Here is an 11,821-nt window from a genome sequence, read left to right as displayed (position 1 = left end):
ATTTCAGAAATACTTTGCCGCAAAAGGTACTTCAATGCGTTCAGCAGAAGCGGAGTTGTTGACAATCAAACACGGCCTCCGCTGTGCTCCCGTTCCTTCTTCAATGCCTTGCACTGCGAAGGCTACGGAAGAGTTGGGCATTGCCACAACGCTCCGCCTTCAAAATGTCACCGTGGGGCGCAGTTAAAATTTATATTTAAAAGTTAACGTACACGCCATGACTTCAGATTTTAGTGCCTACGACGCGCTAAACGTAAGCCAAACGCGGTTCTCCTCAGCGAGCCGCAGTGCGCTTAGCCAGTGGACTCGTGGCGGCACCTCGCGGCGGTCGCAGTATCTATGCTGGGTAGCCGACGGCAGCTACCAATAGCAGCCGCGTATGAGAATCCGCTTTATTACGAAATGAAGCGTCCAGAAGAGAGTGAGGAGCAGGCTTCTGCTTGAAAAGAGAGCGTTTGACAGAAAGGTGACTTCGCGCTCCGCTTGCGAGCTCCACGCACTGCGTACGACAGCAAAACTTGGCTGAGATGTTCACAGCAGCGTACGCTAGCTTGGACTGTTATTTCACCAATACTGAGTGGCGGTTCAAGGCCCCTTTAAGTGCACCACTTTCTTTCCGGTCCCTATACGTCATTGCGAAAAATGCCAGAAAAGGAAGCAAAAGAAAAGGTTAACAGTGGTTGAGGACTGTGCCAATTTGTGCTCGTAAATCTTTAACGCTGCGCACAACCGCCTTATAGGAGCGTCCAATTGTCCCTGCACTATGATATGTGCATTCGTTTTAAACCTCGTAATGGCCTGAAGTCTGCTAAATAAAGTGACATAATTAATAATAAATTTTCTCGATCAAAAGGAAATTGTTGTAATTAAATGCGTACGATCTCGCCAAGTCTGTTTGTCGTGCCAAGGAGCCAGATGCGTTTTTTTCTCTTTCACGTCCTACTACCCCATTGTTGCCCTCTCAACGGTGAACGACCTACGACGTGAGCCTCTCGGGATACTACTAGATAAAAACATTTCCCCTTCAATTGTATTGCAAGTGCCTTTTGTTATTTTTGCAGAGCATGCTGGTGCGGCCATCATCGACCAGCGATTCATACGACTTCGTCACTCCGCCGCCGATGCGCTCGGGTGCCAGGAGCACTGCCACCGAAATACAGGTCAGACAGGCTGAGCATTCATCTAGGTTAGGTTAGGTTAGGTTAGGTGCCCACCTATAACTACGTGGGTTTCTGTAAAGGTGTCGGAATTGGGCACCGTTACTGGCGTTGTGCCTTGGTCATTGAAATTTGAGGAACAATAGAAAACTTTCTGTAATTCTAAGCACATTTCCTCTTTTTCTCTTCGTACTGTCAACGAAAAAGCCCATACCCTCCTCCCACCTCCAAAAACTAATAATAAATAAATAAATAAATAAATAAATAATAAATAAATAAATAAATAAATAAATAAATAAATAAATAAATAAATAAATAAATAAACAAATAAGCGTGTGTGAGCACCTCCTGAACGTTGCGGGGGGTCACATGAGGTGATTTGATGGCGCATGTTTGCATTACACACAGACTCGTTTGCACAGAAGGCAAATTTTATTGCCATTTTATGGGGACGCTGTTGTCAGCAGAATCACTATGGACGAACGTCGCGAAGGATTCCGCGTTAAGTAACACAGTGAGCGGGTGCAAATGAGTGTGGTGATGACGAAGAATAAAGCTAGCCGACTACGTTTCTTATCGTTACGGTAAAATAAATTTTCGCTCTGTAGGTTTTGGGCTTGCAACTTGCCAGTTGTAGTTCGCGTTTTGTATTATTTCTACGAGTCTAAAACGCAAGGGCCATATTCGGAGCAGGCGACCGAGCTAAACTGGCTCAGTAGTTTTAATACGTCGTGTGAAGTTCTCTTGCATTCCTGCGGTCTCAGCATTTCACCATTCGACTGCTGCGCAGACTGATCTCTGCTGCACAGGTGCTCTCCGTCTAATGTTGCCGCACATGGCCGACACTGAGTTTCTGCCATTGAAGCTGTTTTGCTAAAAAAAAAGAGAGCTTGCCTTTGAAGAGTCTCCGAAACTGCTTTTGAAATTCACTATCAAATTGCTGGACGGCTAGCGTTACGTTTCCGCGTGTGGGGCAACAATATCCCGCGCTTCCCGCTTAAGAATTCCACACGACGTCTCATCATCTTGGTAACAAAACCGTGGATAACATAAATGACCATTGGACTGCATACGAAAAGCTTCGGTAGAGATTGGTAAATTTTTTTTTTTGAACTTGAGCATCGAGCCATGCTTTGATCAACATAGGCAGAAATAAAAGGCTCTAGCGAAGGCCTTCTTTGATTATATTGAAGTGGTCATCAATTGCATGTTATCACAAGTGTTCTGCCCGTATACGCAGATGAGCCGCCGGTCGTCGGGAGTGCAAACCGAGGCATGCAGCAGCGTCAGCCGCGCCACCACTGCCAAGATGGGAAGCTCGTTCTGCGACGCGTACGACAGAGACTCCCAGATGATGCGGGTACGCCTTGTTCCGTGTATTACGTGCCTTGCTTTTGAACAGAAAGGTTTAATTAGTGCGGGGCCGAACCTCAATGTCCCATTAAAATATTTATAAAACGCAATAATGTGCTTATTAGGGAAACGGTAAGCCAACTTCAGTGATTATCGTTGCATTTAAAACAAAGACGAATAAAGTTCTTGTGACTGACATTTGCAAAGCTTGTTATTTCGGTTTACAAGCTTTCTTGAAAAGTTGACGAAAATAGTAAATTTGAAAGTCAGTGCAGACAAAGTTTTCGTCTGACATTCAAACGAAAAGTTTATCGGGATCTTTAAGAACGGCGCCCAATAGAATATTTAAAGTGGACAAACAAGACTCGGCCACTACAGATAACCATAAGACGCAAGGGTATTTTGCCGAGGTCAACTTGCAGAAATCCCGCAGCCGAGGTGAATTTGTCCGGAATTGCTGTGCTAGGTGTTAATTGAATCTGCATTAAAGCCTCTGCGTTCTGTGCAGACCTGCCGAATAGTGAAGCACATATTGCATCTACATGAAAGCCATGCTTGGCAGATCATTCTCACTGAAAGGAAAATTTACATAAAAGAGTAGAAGTACATTAGATCAGTATTATCTTGTTCGACTGTAACATAAGCATAATAAAAAACTTAAGCAGCAGCTGCAGGAAACCTCGCAACGACATATATATATATATATATATATATATATGGAACAAGAAGAGGCGTTACGTCAAGGGACAGGAAGACAGCAATGTGGATCATGGAGGAAACGGCGGTAGCCGATGTTCTAGCGCAGATTAAGCGGCAGACGTGACATTGGGCAGTAATTCGAAGAACAGGAAATCGGTGGTCCGTTACGGTAACATCCTCGGCAAAGGCAAATTCATTCGGGACCGTCAGTGAATTAAGTGGTTTGACAAAACCAAGATGTTTGCTACCATGGCGGGGAATCGACTGGCGTATATGACGGGGGCACCTCGATATACCTAAGTGAGGCCTTCATCTTGCAGTGGACACAAAGACAATAGCCACGATGACCACCGTCGCCCTGCTCTCAACAGCTATGCCATGCAGTTACTCTCTTCGCACTTGCCCACAGAATAACGCTTGGTCGACGCCTTGCGTGGTGGCTGATCCTTAATTGGGTTGGGTGGAACGCAAACTTTTTTTTATTTATTAAAACCTCAGCTACTCAGTGCTACAGCTCGTGAGGAGAGTGCAGATATAGCTTATGTCTAACATTGGGCACTCCACAAACTATGAAACCGACAAGCACGCAAGCAAACACAAAACAAACACGCACAGGTGCTGATGGCGGGCAACGCGCACTACCTGCGCGAGCGGTCGGCCTCGTTCGGCCGCACGTCGACGCTGGACGAGACGCTGTACATCTGCCAGCAGATCGGCCAGCAGCAAGAACCACCCGCGCTCCCTCGGCCGGCCACCGCAGCCTCTGAGGTGTTCGTCACGCGTCGCACCACGGCGCTCGGGTCGTCGTGCGAGGACCGCGAGCCGCTGCGCCTGCGCCACCTCGTGGGGCTGCAGCACCCGCAGGCCTACGTAATGGCGAGCAGGAGGAGGACGCCCACCGGGAGCCATTCGTGAGTATAGACGTTTTCACGAGGGCGCTCCCGACGGTCTGGCGTGGAGAGTATGTGCCAGTGTTGCCTGTTCGGTCTGGACTGTGAGCTTGCCTTGCGCTTGCATCGCGGAGTGGTAGCTTTCCTTCGATGTTTCCGTTTATTTTTGTCACGAATGACTTACGCTCGTAAATAATGGCATATATACTCATCAAAAGGCTACAGGCCAGCACTGTGCAGTTTATGGGTGCACAAACAACCAGCGGAAAATAACGATTTTAGGGACTAAGTGTGTCCACAACACAGCACTCCGCGAGACCACTGCCGCGATGTGGTATGTTCACGCTTCGCCGGTTTCCTGCATCACCTGAGGACTTGGCATTTCAGTCTAATGTGAACCAATGCACACATCAGTAAAATAACGCATTTTGGTAAACTCTTTCGGCACATTTCCCAACAGGTTGCGAGAATTGTCAGCTCCTCGATGCAATATTTTCTCGTATGTAGTGGCAGAGGCTACATTTGTTATTCTTTCAAACACGACTTCATTCCAGTGCCTAATACGAGGGTCACACGGCGTACTTTTGATCGTGATCGAGCCCGATATGGGTCGAATTTCTTGGTCGCCATTGGATTCTTTGCTCAATCTGCGGAAGGGAGCTAATCGCGGTCGAACATTCCGATCCAGATCGGTCTCGATCGCTATCAAAAGTGGCCGTGTGACACCGGTATAAGACAAATTGGAGCACTCTGTGAGAGAACTAGTCGGTAAATACACTTCGCAACGCTCTGGAAAAATCGTGTCCTATGGAAGATGTATGCAGACCCTGTGTCCCCCAAAACATCGTCTCTGCGTTCACACGCACCCTACGCGGCCCTGCCGATAAAGGTAATTAACTTCAACAGTGTGGTGCTGCATCGAGCTCACCCATCTTTGAGCGTTGTCTATGTGCTTGGGCAGCAAGAGAATGCAAAAACGAACGTGTCAACCTCATCAGTGCGGCCTAGCGTCAGTGTTAAAGTTCGGGAACCGTAATGCGCTAACTGTGCGTGGCGTAGAAATGCGCTAAATGAGCCCGCGCAAGTAAGAACGTAAAAAAAAAAAAACGGTATTCGCATGGGTGCGCGGACAATAGCATCATGCTTCCAAGAATAACAGTAACGAAAAAAAAAATCGCACAGTCGATCAAGTGAAATGCTTACGTGCGTGCAGAGACTGCTTCGCTGACCACTAAGCGCTTTTCACTCACGGTCAGTAGTGGTTTACAGTCATATGCACATGTATTTATTCGACAATTGTTAAGACACGACATTACTTTATTATGAACATAGCACAGTGAGGCGGTGTAAGGAAAACAAGAAAAAGAGCAGAGATGGCCCTAACGCTGCAATATTAATGGCTTATTTCGCTTCAGAGATAGCGCACACGAACAATTCTTGCCGTACGCGATATCTTCAATACAAACTTCGCGCACGATCTACGTTAAGGTTCACCGTGAGCGAAGCTTGTTCCAAATTCAGACATTCGAAAGAAAAGCCATCCCAGGTAAACAAACGTAAAATATATGTAAAGAAATATATCTTTATAACAAGTCCTGTTATAATCCCTATTGGGATTGACAGTATGTATAAATAAATAAATACTAAAAATAAAAATCTAGCACCTGGGCTGTATCAGTCGCGCTGGCATCTGTGATCACTGCCGCGCGTCGGTCGCCACGCTTTATGCTTTGACATATGGTTATAAGCACCCTGCGCCGCACCACATCCAATAAATTTTGCATGATTGAGCTGTTCAGTTGCGTCGGAAGCGTATGGAGTAACCACCGCATATCTACCAACCACTGACACGCGTCGTCGGGCTGCCGGCGCCTGGTTCTATAAGCATTGCCCGGCAGCTACGTACGCGCCTGCTTTCGCTAAATGAGGCAACCCTCAATCGCGAAACGTAATGGTGATCAGATTCAATCGACTATACGGTCATATGTGCCCAGCAATAACAATGAAATATACCGCTGATTAGCACGCCAGGTCTCGACGAAGCAGACGCGGCTGCCGCCGCTACCGACGAAGAAACACCACAGCCACTGGCTGGGTTTGCTGTTGCCATGGCACACTACACTGAGCGCTTACGCGAGCACGTGAAACATGTAACAAGTCAAGCGGCACAAGACAAGCGAAGCGGAAGAAAACAATCGAAATAATGCGCGGCGAAGATCACACAACCGAAGTGCGGCCGGCCTGCTCTCGCAAGGCGCACAGTCCAAAATGGCGGCGACGCTAGACGTCGCTCGTGTCGGCCAATGGCGCTGCTCAAACGTCGGTTTGTGAAAAGGTCTATACAGCGGCCCCCTCCGGCCCCATGCGAACCCCACGTGAGATTTAGCTACTAAGCACGTCGGCATGCTGAACAGACAGCGCAAACAACAGGACTACGGGACGACGACTAACACGGAAATATGGCCAAAAAAAGGCGGGAAACAAGAGAGACCAGTCAAGATTGTTGTTGCCTTTGTTAGCCATCAAGGAAAACCAGTCCACTATTTTCGGTAATATCTTTTCCTACAGAGTAGTAATAATCTGACAGATAACATCTGGAATTCACTACGTGTATGGTGACTCACTTCAGATGCATGTAATATTTGTTAAATAATAATGTTGCCTTTATTATACCGCTTCAAGGAAACCAGACGCGATATATATTCAGGGATAAGTCCACCTATAGCGCACTACCAACGTGTCAGACATCTACCGAACAACGGAAGCGATGGTCGTCATGAACCGTGTGTGAACGCCTAAATTGGGAAGTGATTGAGTCATTGTATGTACAGCGTGAATCACGCTTGCCTGCCATTGGTCAAGGAGCCGGCTGCAAACCTGCGCCTGTGTCGCTTGGCAAAGGCTGCTGGGTTCGAGACCCGTTAGCTACACAAAACTGACACCGTACGCGCCGAGACAGACAACTGTGAAAACCGAGCTTCAACATACAAGGTGGCAAAGATGAGCAAGATACACACATATTAGATTCCAAGGGCACGTAAATACTAATGAAGCACATTTAGTGCAAGGCGCGTGCTTGAGGCTTGACCAATCGCGGTCTCATCGCGGGTTCGGCCTGTACACTATCTCTTGGATGAGGATGACCAGGTCTACGTTCTCGCTTTGCTTGCTGCTTGCATATGTTGGCACTGCGATAAGGCCGCGAATGCACTATCCTGGCGCTCGTGGCCAAGGCAGCCAAGGCGTCTCGAACCCAGCAGCTACCGATAAGCGATGTTGGCTCATCCCGCAGCCGTGTGCTCGACCACTCTAGACAAATGTGATTCACGCTGTGCATTATTCAGCAATTGAGGCGCCACGCTCTGACCGCTTGGAGGGCCGGCGCTTTTTGCGCCAGCGGTGATCACTGGACGATCGCCGGGGGTCCGAGTGCAGTCACAATGCATCACAACCACTCTCGCTTCCATGTGATACAAAAATGCAGCAGCTCTGTCTCCCCATCACCCACCAGTGGCGCAAGAACTGCCGAGAGACGCGCGCTCCGAGCATGACGTCTCAATTACTGAGCGCTGTACGCATACGATGACTCATAAGGTCATGTGGTACATGATGCGGTGTTCTGCTTCCGGAGTCTCACGAATAAGGAAACGACATCTGTGGGTGTTACCTAGGCACGGCACTTGTGCGCTTCATTTTGTGCGCATTTTATGCAGAAGTCAATCACCACTCCTGAGAAATTGTTGAGTGTGAATTTGACAATGAATCACGAATGTCAATTTGACACGAATGTAGTGAAAAATTAAACGTATGCGCTGTGTGACAGGGGCGGACACACACAACCACACCTTGTGAACCACAACGTTACACCGTTTCTTTAACTACATTTCATGTCTTTCGCGGACCAATGTGTTCGAAATAAAGGACATTATTTGGTAATACACTTGGTGTCTTATATGTCTGGAAACGCTGCTGCGAATGTTGACAATGTACTCATGTAGTCTGATTCTACACCTACTATGACCGTGCTCTACCAACAACATTTGTTTAAGAACGCCTATAGGCTTCCGCTACATACCTACGGATATCCGCTGAAAATTACTAAGGATCGCTTATGGCATATTGTCACGCGAATGAAGCACTAATTACATAGAAGACTATTTCCAAGGTACATTTACAAAAGGTATTGTAACGCTGATCAATCTATAGCTGATAGCTTGCACAAGGGCCAGTTCGTCGTTGTCTTCGTCAGGTAGAAAATGTTTATACTTCCGTGATAACTCGTAGCATTACCCCTGACGGCAGAAGCAGAGTGGTATTGGGCTTATGGGCAGAGACGTGACTGGACCGTAGGGCAGATGATGTTAGTGGAAAATATTTTGGCCGCTGACTAAAATCTGCCAGTCTTATTGGAGAATCTGCCAAAGCGACAACGCTGAATATTTTGACAGGCCCAGCGGCGACGAAGGCGTGAGCCGCAGCTCACCGCAGCTGCGACCAATGCCGCGGCCTCGGCGCCTCCTGGCGGCGAACACGGAACCCAGTGGCCGCGCATCGGACCCCGGGGTGGTCAGTGAATCACCACCGCGCCCGAAGCCTCGGACCAGGCTGCCGCTCAGGGTTCCCGTCAGCCTCAGCTCGACCAGCGAGCGCCACTCGGACTCCAGCGTGCTCTTCGTTCCGGACTCCACGGACCTCGACTGGTCGACCACGCCATCGCCGCCGCGTTGAAACGATGTTACCGCGCGCTCACCTTTCAATAGAACGCCGGGTGCTTCTGCTATCGAAGGTCCGCAATGGCTGGCCTTCACCTTCAAGCATCATCGACGGTGCCCCAGTATTTCATGCACGACTGTGCGCGCTAGCCAAGTTCATTTTTTCCATCCCTCGAGACGAATCTGCTCGTTCAACTGAAAAAAAAAAAAAAAAAAAAAAGAGACGACGGTTCCAATATACTCTTTGTATTCCGAAAGTTTATTTTCTTATGGCGTTGTCATTCAATCTCTTTGAAGTGCCCTGGAAATGCTATTGCAGTTTGAAATGCTTAGGCATGTGTCATCGCGTCAGGGCACCTTTGTTTGGCTTGAGCTGTAGATTCGCTCTTCCATTTCCTTCATTGCGGTCGTGCATAGCTGATGAAGATAGGGCTCAATGTTTAACATACAGCGTTGTGAATACGCGGAACCCCTTTAAATATTCTGTTCTTCGCAAGTGAAGGGAACAGCTCAACTGCTTGTTTTACGTAGAATATAAAGCGCTCGTAAACCTTCACGAATGGCTAAAGGGCACCTAATGAGTAGGAAGTGCAAAGAACAACATGTGGTTCAACGTATCACGAAATACAGCAGAACCTCTTCACGTATCCTTGTTTCATACAATTCTTTGGCGCTTGCAATTCAGAACAATATCAATGACCGAAAAAAAAACTTGTTCCTTTTCTATCGGCTAATATGTATCTGGAAAACACGATTTATGGTAACAACTTTTAGTTACATCGCCAAAACTGGGATCCTATGTTACGTTTATCGAGATATTCGCGGCTGCACTGTAAACCACTTCGCACTCTTAGGAGGGTTTCGACCATCAAATCACCCTGTTTCCAAAGAAATTTGCAAAAAATATGGGTGTCATGTGTTTTCATTACCAAACAATCTTAATTCTTTAAAGGGAGAATTCTGCGCAAACAGCACCCTTATGATGCTAAGGGTATTACGGTCTGTGGGAACACCTCTTAGTGTGGTTGTACCGTGAATATAGTGCACGGTGCAAGTTATCGTTATGCACAAAGGTGCATAACGATAACGTCAGCATTATAGCGCCTGCTTTAAGAAAGTTGAGCCGCAATTCAAAGTGGTTGACGTGCGGCAGTGGCGGTGGTTGAGGGACGCCAACCTTATCTTCTGATTCACGTCTTTCCAGGATTTACACAAGGACCAGCTGTCTACAGCGTCAACCTGTTTTGTCCGCTGAATGTGACGGATATTCCGTATTCTGTCTGTTTTCACGTTGTTTGTGAGCCTGTATTCCTAGAATTACCGCTATCGACACATACGTGCGGAATCAGTGATACGCCTCTTCCAGACCATGGACGGGCCATGAAGTGCTCGGAATGCGGAAACGCCTACCATTTAGGAGAATGTTCCGGCTGCTGAGAGGCCTCATTTAGAGCAAAGGGCGAGAAAGGCCGCCGGTCATGGCGATGCCCGGCGGGCCGCACAACGCAGAAAGCAGCGAGAAGGTGACTATTGATCTCACCTCATTTAGCGCATACATAAGTCGCAGGCTTGGCGCGCATGCTGATTTACCATCGCAGGTGGAAGAGGTTAAAGTGTCCAGTAAGGTTAGGTAGGAAAAGTATGATGAAATCCTTAACCGACAAGTGACAGAAGAAAAAGAAATCCGAAACTTAAAACATCAGTAGCCCCTCCCCTGTCGAGGAAATGGGGCTACGCAAAGCATGTCGTGTGTTTCTTCGGTGTTCCTTCGAACAAATTGTACTGACGAGTACCACGTTGTGCTCGAGCCACAACCGGTCACACGCACTGCTGCCCTCTCCGAAGTTCCGGTTGAGAAACTCGCGTTGAAACCTGGCCGTCGCAGCGGGGAAGAGGGCACTAGCGTTGCCGAGGCGTGCACCACAGTTGTCGGGTTCTTGGAGGGCTAGACGACGCTGACGTTTGGTCTCAAGATCGCGCTCCCCCAACCCGGGCTCGGCGCCTCTTCGCTGACGTTTCGCCTGGGCTTCGGAAGCCCTCACGCTAGAATCGGCAAGTCGACGACGAGCCCTCTCCGAAGCGCGTTCATTCTGGATGTTTTTTAATGAAATTTCTTCAAACTTGGTATCGTAAAGCTTTCTTGAGATAGGGATGGCTCATCGGGTCTATTATGGGTAATGGAGTTGGGAAATCGGGAGATGAGGACAGGGCCAGCCACCGGGGAACGCTTACCCACCTGGTCACACCATGCGGAGAATTCCCAATTCCGCAGCAAAGGCGAACAGCGCTCGCAGGACACTGTCGGCCTCTGCCGAGGGACGGATCCACTCCTCGAAGCTGGCCACTTGCCCCCGGTGCTTTCGTCGGAGCGCGGCATACTTTGGGCGCTCTTCCAACCTAAATTTATCCGTTATGTAAGACAATGAATGGCTCATACCCCCGTCAACACGGCCTCCCCGTTACGACGACAGAAGAGAAGCGAAATTCTACGCTTGAATGATTAGAGGCAACGCCGCCAGCTGTGGAAGCAGACGAAGACGACGACGATCGCGGGAGCAGTGGCACGAGCGCGTGCCGACCACCTGGGCAGCTCGGAGAGTAGCTGGAATTTTCAGCGTTACATCGCCGACACAGGCTAGCGTATACAAGCTTCATTTGGAAAAGCGAGCAACTCACCTAGAGGAAAGCCGCGAAAAAGAAACTATTGAGGATCTAAAAACAACTGTTGATAGTCTTGAGTGGCGCAGCAGAAAGCTGGATGTGGAGGTTCACGGCATTCCATTAACACAGAATGAATACCTGCTTGATAAATTGAAAGACGTGGCCATTTCTGTGAGTATTCCACATTAAATGACTAAATGATGTTGACACCGTAGACCGGCTCCGATACAGGATTGGGAAAACACCTGGAATTATCGTACGCTTTGTAAGGTAGTCTACTCGTGACATGTGGCTAAGAAAGCACAAAGACATGCGGGCTCTTAAAACTAATGTCCAAATTGCTGAAACA

General features: G+C 48.2%; 1 protein-coding gene across 1 annotated transcript; it reads left to right on the top strand.

Moving 5' to 3' along the window:
- Nucleotides 1-1,061: 1,061 nt before the first annotated feature.
- Nucleotides 1,062-4,124, top strand: LOC125946756 (uncharacterized). Its single transcript, XM_049670719.1, has 3 exons — nucleotides 1,062-1,160; nucleotides 2,398-2,517; nucleotides 3,825-4,124. Exons 1-3 carry the CDS (start codon nucleotides 1,065-1,067, stop codon nucleotides 4,122-4,124), a joined length of 516 nt encoding a protein of 171 aa, XP_049526676.1. The 5' UTR covers nucleotides 1,062-1,064.
- The last annotated feature ends 7,697 nt before the right edge of the window (nucleotides 4,125-11,821 follow it).

Source organism: Dermacentor silvarum, chromosome 7 (genome assembly GCF_013339745.2).
Source record: "Dermacentor silvarum isolate Dsil-2018 chromosome 7, BIME_Dsil_1.4, whole genome shotgun sequence".
Lineage (NCBI taxonomy): Eukaryota > Metazoa > Arthropoda > Arachnida > Ixodida > Ixodidae > Dermacentor > Dermacentor silvarum.
Note: the sequence above shows the minus strand (reverse complement) of the source record. Positions and strands in the feature narration are given on the sequence as shown.